The sequence below is a fragment of the Mytilus californianus genome, unplaced genomic scaffold (assembly GCF_021869535.1).
Source record: "Mytilus californianus isolate M0D057914Y unplaced genomic scaffold, xbMytCali1.0.p SCAF_8, whole genome shotgun sequence".
Taxonomy (NCBI): Eukaryota; Metazoa; Mollusca; class Bivalvia; order Mytilida; family Mytilidae; genus Mytilus; species Mytilus californianus.
In genome coordinates this window covers 5,404,856-5,422,545 of record NW_026262734.1, presented here as the reverse complement: position 1 = coordinate 5,422,545, position 17,690 = coordinate 5,404,856, and the positions used below count along the sequence as shown (strand labels likewise).

Here is a 17,690-nt window from a genome sequence, read left to right as displayed (position 1 = left end):
TTTATTTAAAAATGTGACCTATTCAAGGCACCTTATTTCTTCTTTCCCATTAAAACTAAAGACTCCAAATAGCTCGCCGGTCAAATATAACCGTAATTGCTCAGAAAAGATAAACTATACATTTGTTTACATCTTATTCCATGGGTTTTGTTTTCAAATATTTGGTAAACTACTTTCATAGGAGGAAAGTAGTTTGGAAAATTGGCAAATGAGAATCATAGACAGACGGTTGCTATTCTTCAATTCGATCGGAACAAGCTATAGTGCATTTGAATAAACACATTTCATAAATCATTCCTGCTTAGTTTTATTAAAATAGATTAGTGTTTTTACCGAAAAAGATGAAAAGGTAATGTTTCAAAGGTTTTCATTTAGAGGTATCTGCCACTAAGTCCGTTTTTTTGCAACCCGGTCATGCAATTTTAGAATCATTTGTCAAAGGTTTTTTAATCTTGAATCTTTTAAGTTTCTACACAGTTCGCCTTGTAGTGTCAGGGAGAGGATTCCATAAAGTTTCAAAATATTTGACACTGACGTTGTAATTTAAAACGGCCAATCAGAACAGAGATTGTCTCTTGCGATATTTTTTTTCGTTTGATCAAAACCAAACGAGGGTCACGTGTAGAAAATCGAACAATTAACAGTCCTCCAATATTTTATTTTTTACGGACGACAATAGACACAAAGTGATGACGAAAGCTCCACAGGCCTAAAAATAAATAAATCCAAAATTAATAAGCGAACCCATGAACATGTTTTGTTCATATAGAATGTTTACTACAGCTTACATTCTGACGATGGCTTCAAAGTAACATCAACTTCTACAACGTGTTCAAATTTAGTGTTAAAATTACACTTGTTGATTATCATCCGTATAAACCGTCGAACTGTTTGAATAAATATATCTGAGTTTTCTACAACATTGGCGGAAATCAACGTTCCAATTACGATTGAACCAACGCGAACAAATTTTATCTTAACATTTTCATCGATCACTCTTTCTTGCTCTATATATTTGGCTATTCTCTCCAGTTCCTCTTTGTCTGTGTCGTCGGATGTTTTTATTTTCCATTCAACGAAGTAATCTTTATGCTCTGAAAAAAATACTGTAATTTGACGAAAACAGCTGAATGAGTAAGTGAGCATACAGTTCAACTCGTTTTTCCCCATTGCTGTTATATATTTAGACTTATCTTTCTTTTTGCGAAAGTCTGTACAATTACTGTTACAGTATTGAATTTTGATTTTGATTTGATACCGCAATGTATTACGACATGTTAATAATAGAAACTTATATAATTTGGCATTATCAGACCTTTTTTCATGCGTTGATTTCGAGTATTGCAAAGTGAAATTGAAATACTATCCAGACATGTATATTAGAATTCAGCAATTAAGGACAATATTATTAAAAGTTCACGTAAACAAATTTGAAACATAAGTGCCATGTGTGTAGTAATACGACATAAATGTCGAAATGCCAAAACTACTCATGTAAAATAACACGGGCGTATGGCAGACGGAACACTATACGTCAGTAAAGCGTCCGTTTCACGGAAAAACTCTTTTACAGACGTTTGTAATACATCTGTTTTACGGACTTTTCTCAAACATTCGCATTTCGGCTGTAAAATTACAAGTTTTATTTTCATTACAAAAATATTTTATAATATTGGCCTGATAAAATTTCTTTCTTTATGACATTAACAAACTAATACGTCAAAGTGTGAAAAATGGTTTAAAAGATAATAAGATGATTTGCCTAATAATAAAAGTTTAAATTTTTGACACCCCTAGCTCATGAATTACGGGTTATACTGCCCTGCAAATTAAGCATGTACTTGTCTTTTGGGTTTTTGTGATACTGGATTGCTGTCTAGTAGTAAAAGTCCCATGCCTGATAAATCTAAGAAGATCAATACAAGTAAATGGCATATAAATACAAGTAAAAGAGGAAGATATAGAGGAAAGAGATGACATCTGTTACTGTCAATTTGTCCTTGCAGCCCCAAAATTTTCAGAAATTAATTCAGGATGCGTGTTGATAAATATAAGTTTTGTTTAAATCCAAGCACTATGTATTTTGGTAGCCATTGTTACATTTTCGTAAATGGTGGGTAACCTAAAATTGTTGACACGGAATCATTTCGGAGTAGCAAATCATACCTGAGTGTATAACAATTTTTATTGAAATACTAGCAAAAACAGAAAAAACATTTCTCAAATCTTATCATCTATAAACAAAAAATGAGTTTATACCACAATTCTGACAGTAAGGAACTATTTGTAATGCTGTTTTATCTAAATATCAATGTTTGTAGAAATACAAACGCAAAGAGATGTTGTTTTTTTTATCAAATGTAAGAAAAAAAAATTCGAGTATTTCAAATTTAAGATATTTTTCCCCGAAAACCAACCATTTACCCCATTATTGACATGCAATTTGTCATGAAATGTATTTAATGACTATTTTAAAATTTTTGTTGAAATCATAACATAAACACATGTTTCTTAGAATTTGTGATATTTTAACAACAAGGTACTTATAGAAATTTTTGGCACCTTCGATCCCTTTAAAATAACTTATTCAATATATCAATTTTAGTTGCAATCTAGCATAAGAAAACATTTCTCTAAATTTGTGATTTTTAACAAAAACTGAATTTTCTCAAAATGAAATTGTTTCCACTTCTTTTAATAAAAACAAAAACGAAACATTTTTGACACCTGGAAACAATCTTAAATATCATTTTATATATAAAAGAAATCCTAACACAAAAATATAAATTTCCAAAATATAAATGATTTTGTAACAGAAATTAATAACGCTTTAGCACTTATTTTAGTTCCAAACTATCACAGAAAAATATTTGTTTTCATTGTAAATTAATTTTGAATCGTAAGGCTTTCATTGAATTTTATTCTCTTCTTAAAAAAAAAAAAAGCATTGAAAATTGTTCATAGCATATCAATTATATATCATTTTTTAATTATTAAATTCTAGCAAGAGAAGATGTTTACCAATATTTGTGAATGTTTTTACCACAAATTTTGTGTAATTTCACAAAAAAATAAAGTAAATAAGGACTCTCCTTTAATAGATATTACCACTGTGCATATATATTTTTAAGATCGGTTGAGACAATCTTGATCCGCTTACTAGTAGATGGGCCCTTACAATCTTTGGTGTATTGAAAGATCTTAAGAATATATATGTTTTAGTTGTTTAAGAATTACACAAATTAAAATAGCATGAATATATCATATTTGTTTTTAATTCAGAATGGCTGTACTGAGCTATGTCACTTTTATTCAATACGGACGTTTTACGTCCGTAGCTATTTTACCTGTGTAGTTATCAATAAAAAGTAGTTGGTACCTTTTGTTTTACACGAACTTGATCTTGCCCCTTGGCCTGTATCCATACCATTATTGTGTCTATCAGTTAGAAATGTTTTATCTGAAGATGATATGCAATTAATGTGAAACTAGTTACAAACGTTAGTCTGTCTTGTACTTTTGTTTTAAGTACAACGCCTTGGTCTTCTGTAAACAATTTAATCGGCGAAACTAGCAGAGTCGTTTCTGTTTATCACCAAATAGTATTCATTGTCATTCAAGATTTTTTTTATTTACCCAGTTTTACTTTGATTACATTATTTTTACATTTGACATTATATAGATAACACGTCTTTTTGTATGCATAGTAATAAATTTTTTGTTGGTTTCAAATCAAAAGAAAGATTGAAAGTCTCTAAGTATTAGATATTGAAAATAATACTTTATCAATGTTGTACGTCCGAAGCTGTTTTTGTGATTTACCTCCATCAGGATAGCTCAATCCAAACATATTAAAACCAAGAAGAAAAATTGCATATTGAAGCTTAAGATGAGGATAATTGTTATGTATTAATGCTTGTATTTGTATTTGTTTTTGAAACACGTACCTTCTGTCTCTGTCACTTGTTTGAAATATGTAACCACACACATCTGTTCAATTTTCTCTAGCTGAACTCCTTGAATAAAAAAATGTAAAAAAACCATGTAATCATAAGAGTTCTTTATTTTAAGTATTCAAATGGTATGAAATTGAAAGACTGGATACATTTTATTAGCAATTGTCCCGTCAATAAATCGTACCTAAGTAGTGCAACTACCTAAAGCAAAGTTCAAATTAGAGGAGTTCGGTTGTGCTTAATTCCATGATCATGCAGCACAAGAACAAATTAACAATTAATACAAATGGTAAGTTTTGAAAGATAGGTCGACCGGGATGAAGAACGTGAAACTTCGACTGCATTTTGGAAATAGAGGTATACGGGGAAAGAAAAAAATTTTGGCATAGCCACAGACCACTTAAAAAGTACTCACAGACCACTTAAAAATTACTCAGAGAACTTTTCCTTAAGTTCTGAAATTTTCTCCCTCAGTAGTGCTCCGGATTTAAAGTGTTTCCATTCCTATAGGACGTTGATTCGTATTTATACATCGAGCGCGGCAAAACGGACGCCCCATTATAGCGAGTAATTTACTGCCGGACAAGAGAAGAAGACCAGGACTTCCTGGTCAACCCTAGGGATATATATTTAGAACTGGTCTGAGGTACAACCACATTTTTTTTGAAGGAATATAAACATAAACTGTAAGAATAGACAGAAGATACCGAGGGGGCACTCAAAAGTCATAACACCATGACCAAAAAATCGACAAAACAATAAACAACATTAAAAATGACTACACAGAAATCTAAAGAAAGACTTCGCCAAACACTCGGTCGAACGCAGATGCTCTGAAAGGGTAAGCACTAGTGCACCCGTCCTGTTAAAATATGTGACCCGTTGCATTTTGTAATTTAGTAATTACAGAGGAAAACAGGATCGGATTGTGATTACTATTCGTTCAACATACTCGTGATCATCTGTGACATAAATATCCAATTACTGTCACCAAAATCATGATAAAATCCGTATACAATAGCTTCCTTGAAAGCAGTAACTCACTATTAAGGAAATCATGATAGGAAACGCAAACCCTGTAAATCATATTCCCTAGGATATGTATACTCTATATGCAGGTGCTGCTTAAAGAAATGAAAAGTTTTCATTGGGAAAATTTAAATCATTTGTTTTGTCGTAGAGTTTAGTTCTCAATCGACACTCATTGTTAATTTCCAGCTGTAATTCAAGAGATGGGCATCTTAACTTTATCTGTGTTAGTCCTTATTTCAAGTAAGATAAATTCAGTCAACACAGTCACCATTAAAGTTTGACATTGCAGTAAAAGCTAACACAGTAATTTGTCCTGAAAAGTCTTGGTCAAGGTTTGTTACAGGGAATAATTGTCTACGTCACATGAGGACGGCTTGGTGATTGGCATACCGTATCAAAGGTTTTTTTAATTTGGCAAAAATTGTAGTTATTGTATACGATCATAATCTTATTTGTCTGTTCTCGGGAGAGGTACAATATCTGTACTTTTTTGCCATGACAGATATGCATCTTCTTTCGACATGACCTATCTTCTTGCGCTGATAAGTCGTAAAATAAATTCAAATAAAACATTGACAATTAGACAATGTCTACTTAAATTTTTATATGTTAAATACTTTGATGTTGAAAAGCAAAGCAGAGAGTACAAAACAGTTTTTCCTGAATATTGTCTAATATGAAATCCGATATAGATTTTTGTTGAAATGCATGCAGGACAACCAAAATTTAGGTTCAGCATAATAGGCTCGGACATATACTTTTATTAGCATAGAAAGCCCGGTTACTTGTTTGGCGATTGTTGCGTGATAATTCAAGGGTTCGAGGACCATTTACCGTCACAAAAATATTGAACATCTAGATGATACAGATGGGTGCAGTCCTAACCTGTACCTCAAGTTAACTTGATAACCAGTCATTTGGACTGGTCAAAGTTAACCTGTGACAGGATTTAGGACTGCTCTGACCAGTCCTAGGACCACAATCTAGTTAACTTGAAAAGCGGACTTGGTCCTAGGACTGTTTTTATGTCTGCCGCAAAAGTTAACTTGGAAACAGGTCCGCTATTGATATAAGTTAACTTCGAAACCAGTTCTGCCATAAGTTAACACAAGTTAACTTTGATTTTGACAACACAACTCCGATCGAACCAGACCTGATCTCAAGTTAACTTTTGGCCTGGTCTGCTCAACACTAAGTTAACTTGTAACCAGGACCGCTCGATCTACATCGGTTTTTTAAAATATTTTTTAATGTCTTTGTTTCTTGGTATAAACATAGAAAAAATAAAGTCAATTTAATACTTCCGTGATATAAACATGATTAAATACATGTAACTCCGTGTTGAAGACCGTACGTTGACCTATAATGGTTTACTTTTATAAATTTTGACTTGGATAGAGAGTTAATTTGTCTCATTGGCACTCATACCACATCTTCTTATATCTATTTGTAAATAAAGTACGCATAAAACTTTGCTTGCTTATATACAAATTTATCCGTGATCTGCCTTTCTATATATTAAAAAAAACGAGTTATCTGGTCATCAATTTTGTCCAAGGTTATGGTTGTCTTTCTGATTTTGTTTTACATCTAAACCCCTTGTTTTATTAATTTTGTATTTACATGTGTCATAGATCAAATTATTTCGTTCAGTGTATGTTCACTTGTTTTTATTAATATGTCTTTTAATTGAGTTAACCATTTCAATTGATATTTTAAAGTGTGTCTTTCTACGTTGTGATGTTACACTATTGTTTCAGGTAGGATGAAGGTTGGCGTCTAATAAAACGTTTAAACCCGCTGCATTTGTTTGCACACGTCCTAAGTCAGGAACCTGATGTTCAGTGGCTGTCGTTTGTTGATGTGGTTCATAAGTGTTTCTCGTTTCTCGTTTTTTTTATATATAGATTAGACCGTTGGTTTTCCTGTTTGAATGGTTTTACACTAGTCATTTTTAGGGCCCTTTATAGCTTGCTGTTCGGTGTGAGCCAAGGCTCCGTGTTGAAGGCCGTACTTTGACCTATAATTGTTTACCTTGAGCAATTGTGACTTGGATGGAGAGTTGTCTCATTGGCACTCATACCACATCTTCTTATATCTAATAAATGTCATATTCTGACTATTGGGTTGCAAGAAAATAATAAAAAGGTGTGTCAAATGAACCAAACAGATTGTCATTCCGGCCAATAATTCGGTAGTTGTTCTGGTTTTTTTTTCTAAATCTGAACTCCTCATGAAATTAATGAATAAAATAAGGTGATGGTAACTGGTAACTGACAGTGAACTGGTTTTCGACCTATATAACAATTTCCCATAAATATATATATATAAAGAAAAAAACGAAATATGCACAAAAACAAACATAAAATAAGATAAGAGGAAAGGGTGGGAGGGGGGGGGGGGGTAATTTCTCAATGGAAGTTTACACCATGTTTGTGGATGGAACACGGGTTCATTTTTTAGACTGTCAAGTTCACATGAATGAATCGGTAAATTAGTCTGCAGGATGACTCTTTTAAAATACAATAATAAAACGTTCTTTTTTTCTTACGAGAAGTCCGTTAGCATCATCAATAGCTATAGTTATTGATAATTGCGTTCTAACAAATTGACTTTGGCACCTAGACATCACATGCATAAAATTTGGATATTTGGGGTTGACGCCAACAGGACTGAAACCAAAGGACACTTAATATAAAAAGACATCAATAAAGGTCAACAAACGGTCCTCAATGTGTTTTATTTCATTTAAAACATTTTTTGGTGGTTTGCAGAGGTTAAACACATGTGAAATTATGACGGAAAACTCTCGACATAGACATATAAGGTATCAGATGCACAACTGTTTAGCAAGACGTTTACCAAAACCTTGTCTTTGTTTGGTGAATTTGGTTGACATGAACAATTAAAGCAGGATATAAAATATCATAAGCGATTAAACTCAGCAATGTTATTGTTATCAAAAAAACAGACGTACAATTAAGCAATAAATAACAGGAATTGAACTAGTCTTTAACCATGAAAACGTCGACAACTATGTCTTGCGTCTTTAGACGTTGATCTTGGAATTGACACACTTTCTTCCAGTCAAAGTTTTAGGCCTATTCTTCGAAATACCTTTTTGATCTAGTACGGTGACCCTATGTTTTCATATTTTCATTTTGTTTAACAAATAAAAGTTAATATTCTATTGACTTCTCATCGTAAAACATTGGTCAAACTGCTTTTTAAATACTGAATTATATATAGATATTTCACTGTAAAAAAGGCGGGTAAATGTGTAAAGCAATATATCGTTATCCTAGGTCCTTCAGAATATGATTATACCAATAAAATAATTTCTACAAGCAATACGGTTATCAAAACAAAAACGTGTATGTGACTTGGGATTTTAATTAAATATCACCCTGTTAAACACTACCAGTCTCGATTTTAAAATCATGTGATAAAGATGGCGTTATAAATCGAAAGCGGGATTCATGACTCCATTTTTAAAGCTTTTAATTGAAGTAAAGTGACCATAGCATTTTAAGAAGATACTAATGGAAGATCTGAATAGAGAGTCTAAGAGTTTAAGGTATTTAAATGATCAATAATGTATTACAAATAAACTCAGCAAAAAGAAGCTAACCCATATCTATAAAATCTACATAAGTTTAAAGGAAAAATTCCTCATAAGACAACAGCAATATGCAAGAACAAATGTAATGTTTTTAAGTGGTGCAAGTTACTAAATGAAATAAAACCATACATCCTCTCCTTTATTTTTACCATGTAACACCATTATCGTGGTCCCTGTCTGGTGTTTAGAAATTGCTGTACTTCACAAATAAACAAATTAAAGGGTGTAGCCATTATTTGATAGACTTACGCTGATGACCGTCCATCAATTCTTTAATTTCTTGTTTGACATCCGGATCCAAAATGCTGTTTATTACGTTATTATATCCGATAACTAAATGACCAGTTTGCACATTGACGACCGTTGCTTTCTGTTTATTATTATTTAAAGTCTCGTCCATTTCAGTATCATGTTTAATAACTGGCGCAGGCAAAGTACTGTAAAGGTGAGGTCTTAACTAAAAAAATAGAAAACACTACTATTTGAGTATACGAGCAAATATCTGCAAAACATCATTTACAAGACAAACAATTCACAGTTATTAAGAATATTGCTAAGGAAACAATTTTTCATTATTTTACAATTGTATATTCTACATATAATACTAAAATGTCGATCTTTAATTTTCGTACTAATTAGAAAGCTTTAGTGACAAGCGAAGGTAACACTAATCCAAGTGAAATTCTGATTTTTATATTTGATAAGGGACTTTCCATTTTGAATTTTCTTTGGAGTTCGGTAGTTTTATTATTCTATTTTTTCCTTTTTTGATGATTGAATCTTGTGTTGTGGTTAGAACCTCTGTCGTACGCTGCAAAAATTTCTAAACAGCATCCAACTTTAACTGTATGGCTGCACATCCCTGATGAAGTTTATTTGTTTAGCGAAATATTGCGAGAATGTATGAAATATAACAACTATAGGTATAACACTATAAAACAAATCGTTATGATTATAAAGCATCGTACACTAATACTACAGGTAACATCATGTTCCCCTGAAAACGCTGATAGTAGACATTCAATGTTTAACCTTTTTCTAATATAAAAGTAAGAATATTTGGTATAATTTCCATTAGACAACTTTCCACCAGAGTACAAATGGTGTTGATGTAGGCAACTATTAGTCTTTATAAGTTTTGTTCACTTCAATTGACATAAAAACGCACGTAGAACACATACGAATAAGAAATCTATTGACGGAATGTTAAGGTATTGGATGATATGCATGAATTGTTATTAAATGCAATAGATTGAAATATATTCTTACTTCTACATTGAACTCTTCTTGCATCATACACCAATATGCCGCATTTCCACAGAAATCTGGACCAGTCACTTTCAAAAGTGATAACTGCTTTACAACAGCTTTTTCATACTGTCGGTTTTTTAACAATCGTAGGATGTTTAGAATTATTTCTCTTGTTTCAATCCATATACTATTAAAATTGTCATCACTGATAGTGTCAAAATAAACAGAAACATCTTGCCTTTTTTCGTATAACTTCCGGATCCATTGATGTTGTTCAGGCTCTAAGTTGTCAGCTAATAACAAATACTGCACAGTCCATATATCTAGACTGTTTAATTTAACTTCCTTCAAAGAAGCGTTGTAAATGTCGGAAACTGAAAATGCTTCAGGAAATGTAAACAAACATTGAAATAATTTTTTGGTACTTTTTGCGCAGCTATTATGATTGTTAGATGCAGTTCAGGTGTGACAGCAGGAATATTTCAAATGATGATAAAGTTGATCTTTGTGATCCGTCACATATTTTGCTAATTTGTCATCTGATGGATCACCGTTTAAACAGTTGAATTTGAAGAATTCTTCCAAACTGTCTTTACACAAATCGTATAACAGGTACAGCAGCTGTAAAATCTTTCTATCTGCCATATTTCTAAACATTTGTTAAAATAAGTATATTCTCATTTTAATATTAATTTGATTCTAAATGCTTCTTGTTAACACTTGATCATAATATAACAAAGAGAAGTTGAAAGCATGTTAATAATAAGATAACATGATAAGTGGAACAATAATTATTGTATATAATATAAAACAGAAAAACCGAAATCTTAGTATTTTTTGCCCAAAATTTATTCCGAATATTTGATCACCAAACATATTTATATATTTATTGTACATGTATTGTACATATTTTTGAACCCTCATTCCACAAAATACCCGAAATACTGTAGTCTGATAGACACATATTTCTCAAACTATTGTTTTCTATCTATGACAAAATAACCTTTTACGTAAGTCTTGGAACCGATATTATGTTGAATACCTATTTTGACTATCACATGTTTGTTTTTCGTCGATGGATACGATTTTAAATTGAACTTCTTGGTGTTTACTCATCATTTTTTAAATATCACACATCAGCATATTTATGATGTTCTGATGACTAACCTTTTAAAAAGGTAACGGTATTGTTGTTATTCTTTCTGTTCTTGTTTGCAAGCTTTTTCGACGTTATTTTGTATTTGTTTTGCGAATATTTAAAAGTTACGTATTCTATTTTCAAAATACAGAACCAGCAAGTAACTATGTGAAATTGTGATTTGATATACTGTTGATTATAATAACATTATAACAAAAGTAAAAATATTGATAATTAATTGTAACGAAAAAATATGTTGATGAGGCAACATATCATCTTTCGTAATGCAGCAAAATACATTTTGTCAGCATGATACTGGGTAGTTTAAATCACATGCAATTTAAATGCGTGAAATCGTCTTGCAATTTCTTCCTACATTTTCAATTATTGCATCTGCCTATTTGATTACTTATAAATGGTTACTTTTTAAAGTAATAAAAATAATTTTGTTGGAATTATTCTTATTCTATTATAGTTCTTCTATCATCGAAATATCATTTAAACACACCATATGTTGACCGTATTGCAACTTATTATTTTTCTACTAGTCTTGTGATTTAACCTTGGAGTTCGGTTAATTTGTTAATAAAGTTTTGGCTAATTCTAGTATCTAGAACCAGTCAATGTAGTTTTTTTTTCGATTGTCCCCTTCATATTTTCTGTCTATTTTTGTATAATTTAAAAAAATTGTTAAAGCAAATAAAATTGACTCGTTAACATTCGTAAACTCTTTAATTAATGACCAGAGGCTTAAATGTTTTCACTTGAGTAGACTATTTTCCTTTTGACCCTGTTAATGTAATTACAAACCTGTTCGTGCATTTTTCATTGTTATTCAATGCAAAATAATTATCTAAGATACCTGGGACGATCTCATTTCTTAAAGAATCTCTTTTGTTTACTTATTGTACATCAAACTTATTAACCCGGTGTTAAAATATAGCAAAGTGCTCTCGACCAATGAAATTGTAGGATTTGATGTCTCTTAATTGTGAAGAATGAATGTAAATCATGTTCTTACGGAGTATATATCTCCCAATTGATACGATATTCCCGGGCTTGTGTTTCCTATCATGATTTCCTTGATAGATGATTGCTGCTCACAAGGAAGCTATTAAACCAAGAGTTCCAAATGGTGAAGTTGAAGTCATCCCTTCGTAAATTTTACGGACGCCATCACGAGTTGGTTGACCGTTATGGAATAACCGTTTCACAGATGATATCGGATATGTTCCTTATGTCGTAACTACAATACCCTCCATTTTCACGAATGTGACTTACCGAATTAGACTATTTACCGGATTTGTAATAACATAAGCAACACGACGGGTGCCACATGTGGAGCATGGTCTGCTTTCCCTTCCGGAGCACCTGAGATCACCCCCAGTTTTTGGTGGGGTTCGTGTTGCTTAGACTTTGGTTTTCTATGTTGTGTCATCTGTTCTCTTATTTGTCTATTTGTCTTTTTATTTTTGGCCATGGCGTTGTCAGTTTGTTTTCGATCTATGAGTTTGACTGTCCCTCTGGTATCTTTCGTCCCTCTTTTCTTAGTAAAGGATTATCCTATTATTTGGGTCTATCTACAGTTCAAAACAAAGAGTTTCCATAAATGAGCTACAACTGCCCCGAAGCAAATTTATCAGATTGAAAGGATTTATAACAGTGATTGAACTGACTAAAGGTTGAATTGTAAAACAAACAAAAAAATCAAAATAGGTTGAAGTTTACTGGTGCAGTAAAATTTATACCTTTAATGTTATTTTGAAAATATTAATAACTTTAAATTACTAAAAAATTAAACTAAGCAAAAAAAAAAGAAAAAAAAAGTTTTAAAATAGAAAATAACCTATATCTTTCGCTTTCCAAAACTCTGATTACTGGACCAGCGGTTGGGAAGAATAGTTATTTCCAATATTCCGATAAAATAGAAAAAATTGGGAATTTGATTTAAGTTTTGAAAATATTTAATACTTTTAAAGGCATTTTATTTGAACATTTCCCTGGCATAATGAAATAGTTTTTAATTTAAAAAGCCGGATCAAAATATTGGCTGTGAAATAAAATTAGTTGTAACTCAAATGTATGTATTAATTTAAACTGTATATAAAGAAGGGTTAATTCCTCACTAAAATATTACATGATTTACATTCATACTCACAATTAGGAAACATATGCAAGTCCTACCTTTTCTTTGTACTCTTGTGTCACCTAATGTCTATAACACATATTTTTTTAATGTTACAATTTCAGAAAATCCAAGTGCTTTTGGTTGATTTTCTCCGATCAATAATCAGACGGTACTTGAGTGGAAATACAAACCTGTCCGAAACCGGGAAGTGTTTATTTATTTATTTAATTTTTTCTATCGATTATTGTTCATTTTACTTTTTATTCAATCAATTATATCAATTACCTTAAGGTAAAAATAAATTATTAAATGCCAAAAAAAAGGCGTAAGCTAGGGCCGATCGTGCAAGAACCTCATGGGTAGTCAAGGTCGTTTAAAACCACCCTCATCATCATCTTATAGTGGCCGTTATTAATTGTAAATCATGTCGTTTTGTTTTTGACATTCCTCTAATGTGGAGAAAAAAAGAAGGGGGGGAGGAGAGTAAGAGCTTAATTTAAGATTTTGATCATGGTTAATTTTTATTCTAGTACGTTATACGTTTTACATCTAGCCAACGCTCTATCTTATTAAAGTGTTGCTCTAAAATTGTTATCATTTGCCTCAGGTCTATCCACTTTGCATCTCGTCGTGAATATGCATGACATATTTGCCACTTGAAATTAAGGGAGCAATCAATTAATCAGCTACATTTAGTGATGTATAATCATTATTCTTTAGTTGATAATTGTCTCAAATTGTTTTCCAATTTTTATATATTTGATATTTATTTATATTTGATTTTACGTGTGAATTTGATCATTTCTCTCCTCATTTTACTCTTTGCATTTGTTTATTTTTCTAACATTAAATAACATAATTGACAATTTCCATATCAGGGGTTTCATTGTATCCTATCCAGCCAAACTAGGAGGAAGGGAGTAGAACAGAAAAAAATCTTCATTGAGTGGCAATAACTCATATCTTGTAGCGTACAACGACGGCAGTCTCGTCTAGGTGTCAAAATTTGCTTTGTCGAGTTTTTTTTAATATCTTGTATAATTGTCATTAAAGCAAAAATGGATAAAAAAATGTTGGCAACAATTAATAGAAGGATTCAACTTATTTTGGCCGTTTTATTTGTTCTTAAGATATTGTCTTACTGGTCGGTTTTGTTATTTTTGATTATTTTGTTTTCATCTACAATTGTCCGTGCAAAAGGCGCAAACAATGTGTTAAGATCAGCCATGCGATTATTTGAAGATTTAGTTGACTTTTGTTGTTGTTTAGAGATTTCAATCATATAACTTGTACGTAGATCGTATTTCCCCCTCAAAGAGTTATTTAAATGGGTCTTTAACGTATAGATAGCGTGAAACTCACTACACCATGCATCGGATATACGACATTCCTATTTCGACCGGATAAATTTGCGTATTTATACATCCGAACAGTCAAACGGACGAATCCCTGTAGCAAGGGTGAATATTTCTATACCCAAGTCAATCCATTGGTTTTGAATAAAAGGAAATAAAGGTATTCATTAATACGACACGCACAAAAACCCAACGACACAGACAAATCAAAACATTAAGAGTCAATATACAGTCTTTTGTAATAGAAAGATGCCTATACAGATTAATAAGCTCAAAACCGCCCCATGACTAAAAATACGGAGTTAACTTAGTAATATTTGCCGTCAAAGATATCCCAACAGGCACAAGTATTTGGTTGAAAAATATCACCTACCCTTTTTTTAATTTCCATCGGTGGAAATTAAAGGAGTAATATAAACCAGTATAGAAGAAAACATTAAAAAATTAAATGCATATTCTGGGCGAAAACATTTAAATGTAATATGAATATTAATCCTGCTTTATACAAGACGACACGCTGAGCCGGTCTTCTTTTAACGTAAAAGTTCACAAGCTAACAGTTCACAGGAAGAAAAGTCACCCTTCCCGGACACATTTCTAACTCCGATCCGACCAGTCTGTGCTCTTACTCGTAAATGCCACGGGTTTAGCATTGAAAGAACAAATACCAATTTTAACGTCTTTGTTTGACCCTATGTGGATTCGAACCAACGACCTCCCGCTCTCGAAGCGATCACACTCCCACGAAACCAACGAGGCGAGCGGTAGTATAGAATATCAAACCAAAATTTCAAGAACAATATACAATACAGTTACTAAAGCATGTAAAGCGAGCTAAAAGTATCTAACCTAAATTAGATGCCACAAATGATATTGGAAACTACACGTAAATACCGCTGGCCGATGTCAGAGTAGATTTCATTGATCAGCGCTCTCTGCAAATTAAAAACTCTTGTACCAATTATTTGAGGGGTTCGGATGTGGCCTAAATTCTGTCCTTATTCAATTTATCCTCATTTTCCAGTGATATTCCAAGTTTCACGTCCAACCTCACTGTCGACCTCCTATTGCAAGACCTACTTATTGTATTTGAAATTTATGTGTTCTTGTCATGAACATGCATGGACTATTTGCCACTGGACTAAAGCACACAACAATCAATCAACTTCATAAATTATTCCATGTACATAGTACACGAAGACAAGAGCTTGTAAAATACTATAATGTAAAAATTCCATTTATAGGCGAGTGACAATTTTCAAAAAGACGCTTTATTAACGACTTTAATGCACCCACCTAACAAACGGCTATATTATATATCATTCGAAAGCTTATTACCTGTACTTTCATTTTTGCCCGGTCGTCAATAATTCGTACGGTGCAATTTTCGTTAAATCAAGGTCAAAGGTCTAAACTGAGCATTCCAAATGTTTGCTATAATTACACAAAATGTCATTTTCAGGTACTTGTATAGCATTTTATTCCCTAAAATTGATCAAAACCTTATAAAACAAATAACCATGATTTCAAATCAAGTGCAAACTTAAATGTTGATTGCGCTATATTAACAAAACAATGCATTTCTTGAAAAAACTTCCAAAAATGATAAAATTGCAATAAAATCTAAATGTTTTCTGAAATTTGAATATTTGTATGTCAAAAATTGAATAGATTTATTGATTTTATGGACCGAGGGATTTTTTTCATCATTTTAAACAGCAATTAATATGATGTACATGTAGGTCCAGATGCAGCCTTCTAATGAAGCTTTTGTAGTTGCCCAAACAAAACACCATCTGCAAATGGGGATCATTTAGCTTTTTTTTTCCTAGATAATATTGCTAATATCGGCAGATAATGATCAACCATATTTAAAAAAGGATTATGGAAGAACTTTAAGGAACAAAAGAAGTATATTTGGTAAAAATTAGTTTCCCGATGTGGAAAGACATGTTACGAAGATTATGCTCGTTCAATGTTCGAAAGAAAACTGTCTGTACCATGCGCTTTTCAATGTCAAATTCGGCGAATTCCTTTTAATGTTTACCCATTATAATATACTTTGTTAGTTGTTTTATTAAATATGACTGAAAATAAATAATTGAGATTAATTAAGATTGAATAACCTTCATGAACAACTGTAATCACGATACTGGTTTATGTATTGTTCACACAATTCGGTATAGTGTTATAAGAAGATTTGTTTGTCTGTCTTACTTTTTCGCCATGGTCATGCTGTCATCTGTTTTTCTTTGACCATGGTTTGAGACTGCCTTCATATTATTTTATCACTTCTTTCAATCATAGAAAAGAATACCATATATTTCAAAGCTGAGCAAAAAAAGACAACAGAACTTAAAACTCAGATATTGATGCAAAACATAAGTTAGTAAAACAACATAAATTACCTAACTCCAAGTGAAATTTCAAAACAGAAAGTCTCTTATCACATATCAAAACTAAAAGCTGAAACACATCAAACGATTGGAAAACAGTTGTGATAGACCTCGTAGTTCTCTCCCCATCTCTATCTATCTTTATATGATATAGCGGAAATGTAGGAATCATCTTGTCCTTACGTCTTTTTTTCTATTGTTCTTTCCTTCACATATCCATATGTGAGTCTCAAAATTGTAATGAGCAATATTCCTTCGACATTGCATAGCAGAATTATAGAAGTTCAAAGTGCACATATGGAGGTTATACGTGAAGGGATTTGTTTCATAATAGACATATTCAAATAGCGCTAAAACAGTAATCGCTTTAAATTTACCAGACATACCTGCCTTCAAGATATCTCATTAAGTTAACCCTAATTTTATTAAAATGTAGTTCTCTGATTTCGTTATTCTCATGCAATATATGAGCAGGCGAGTCGTGATTGATCTTAATTTTAGTCAGATTGTTTTAACCCATCATTTTGTACGGGTTTTTTTTCATGTCAACTTATATCACTTATTATTGTTGTGAGATCTTTGCACCATTAGAAACTTGAACCGAAAAATATGAAAATAAAGTGAGAAAATCGCAAAAAGTCGCTGTCAGATCAATAACAGAGGGCTCAGTGCACAATAAATATCCACGAACATACTTTAAGATCAGATGACATAAAACCAATTAAAAAACTGGATACGTTCAACCACAATTTTTTCATTTCTCACAATTGTATAGATATTTTAGAATAAAATAACCTCATTTTAACCATATG

At 32.0% G+C, this 17,690-nt stretch overlaps 1 protein-coding gene across 1 annotated transcript in view; it reads right to left on the bottom strand.

Moving 5' to 3' along the window:
- The window catches only part of LOC127711169 (uncharacterized), a 40,577-nt gene that overhangs the window by 18,500 nt on the left and 4,387 nt on the right, over positions 1-17,690 (bottom strand). Inside the window, exons 2-6 of the mRNA XM_052217121.1 lie at positions 9,880-10,510; positions 8,860-9,067; positions 3,948-4,016; positions 3,380-3,460; positions 789-1,094 (exon numbers count right to left, since the gene is read on the bottom strand). Coding sequence (XP_052073081.1) covers positions 789-1,094; positions 3,380-3,460; positions 3,948-4,016; positions 8,860-9,067; positions 9,880-9,906 — 691 coding nt within the window. The 5' untranslated portion in view covers positions 9,907-10,510. The remainder of the gene's footprint in view (positions 1-788; positions 1,095-3,379; positions 3,461-3,947; positions 4,017-8,859; positions 9,068-9,879; positions 10,511-17,690) is intronic.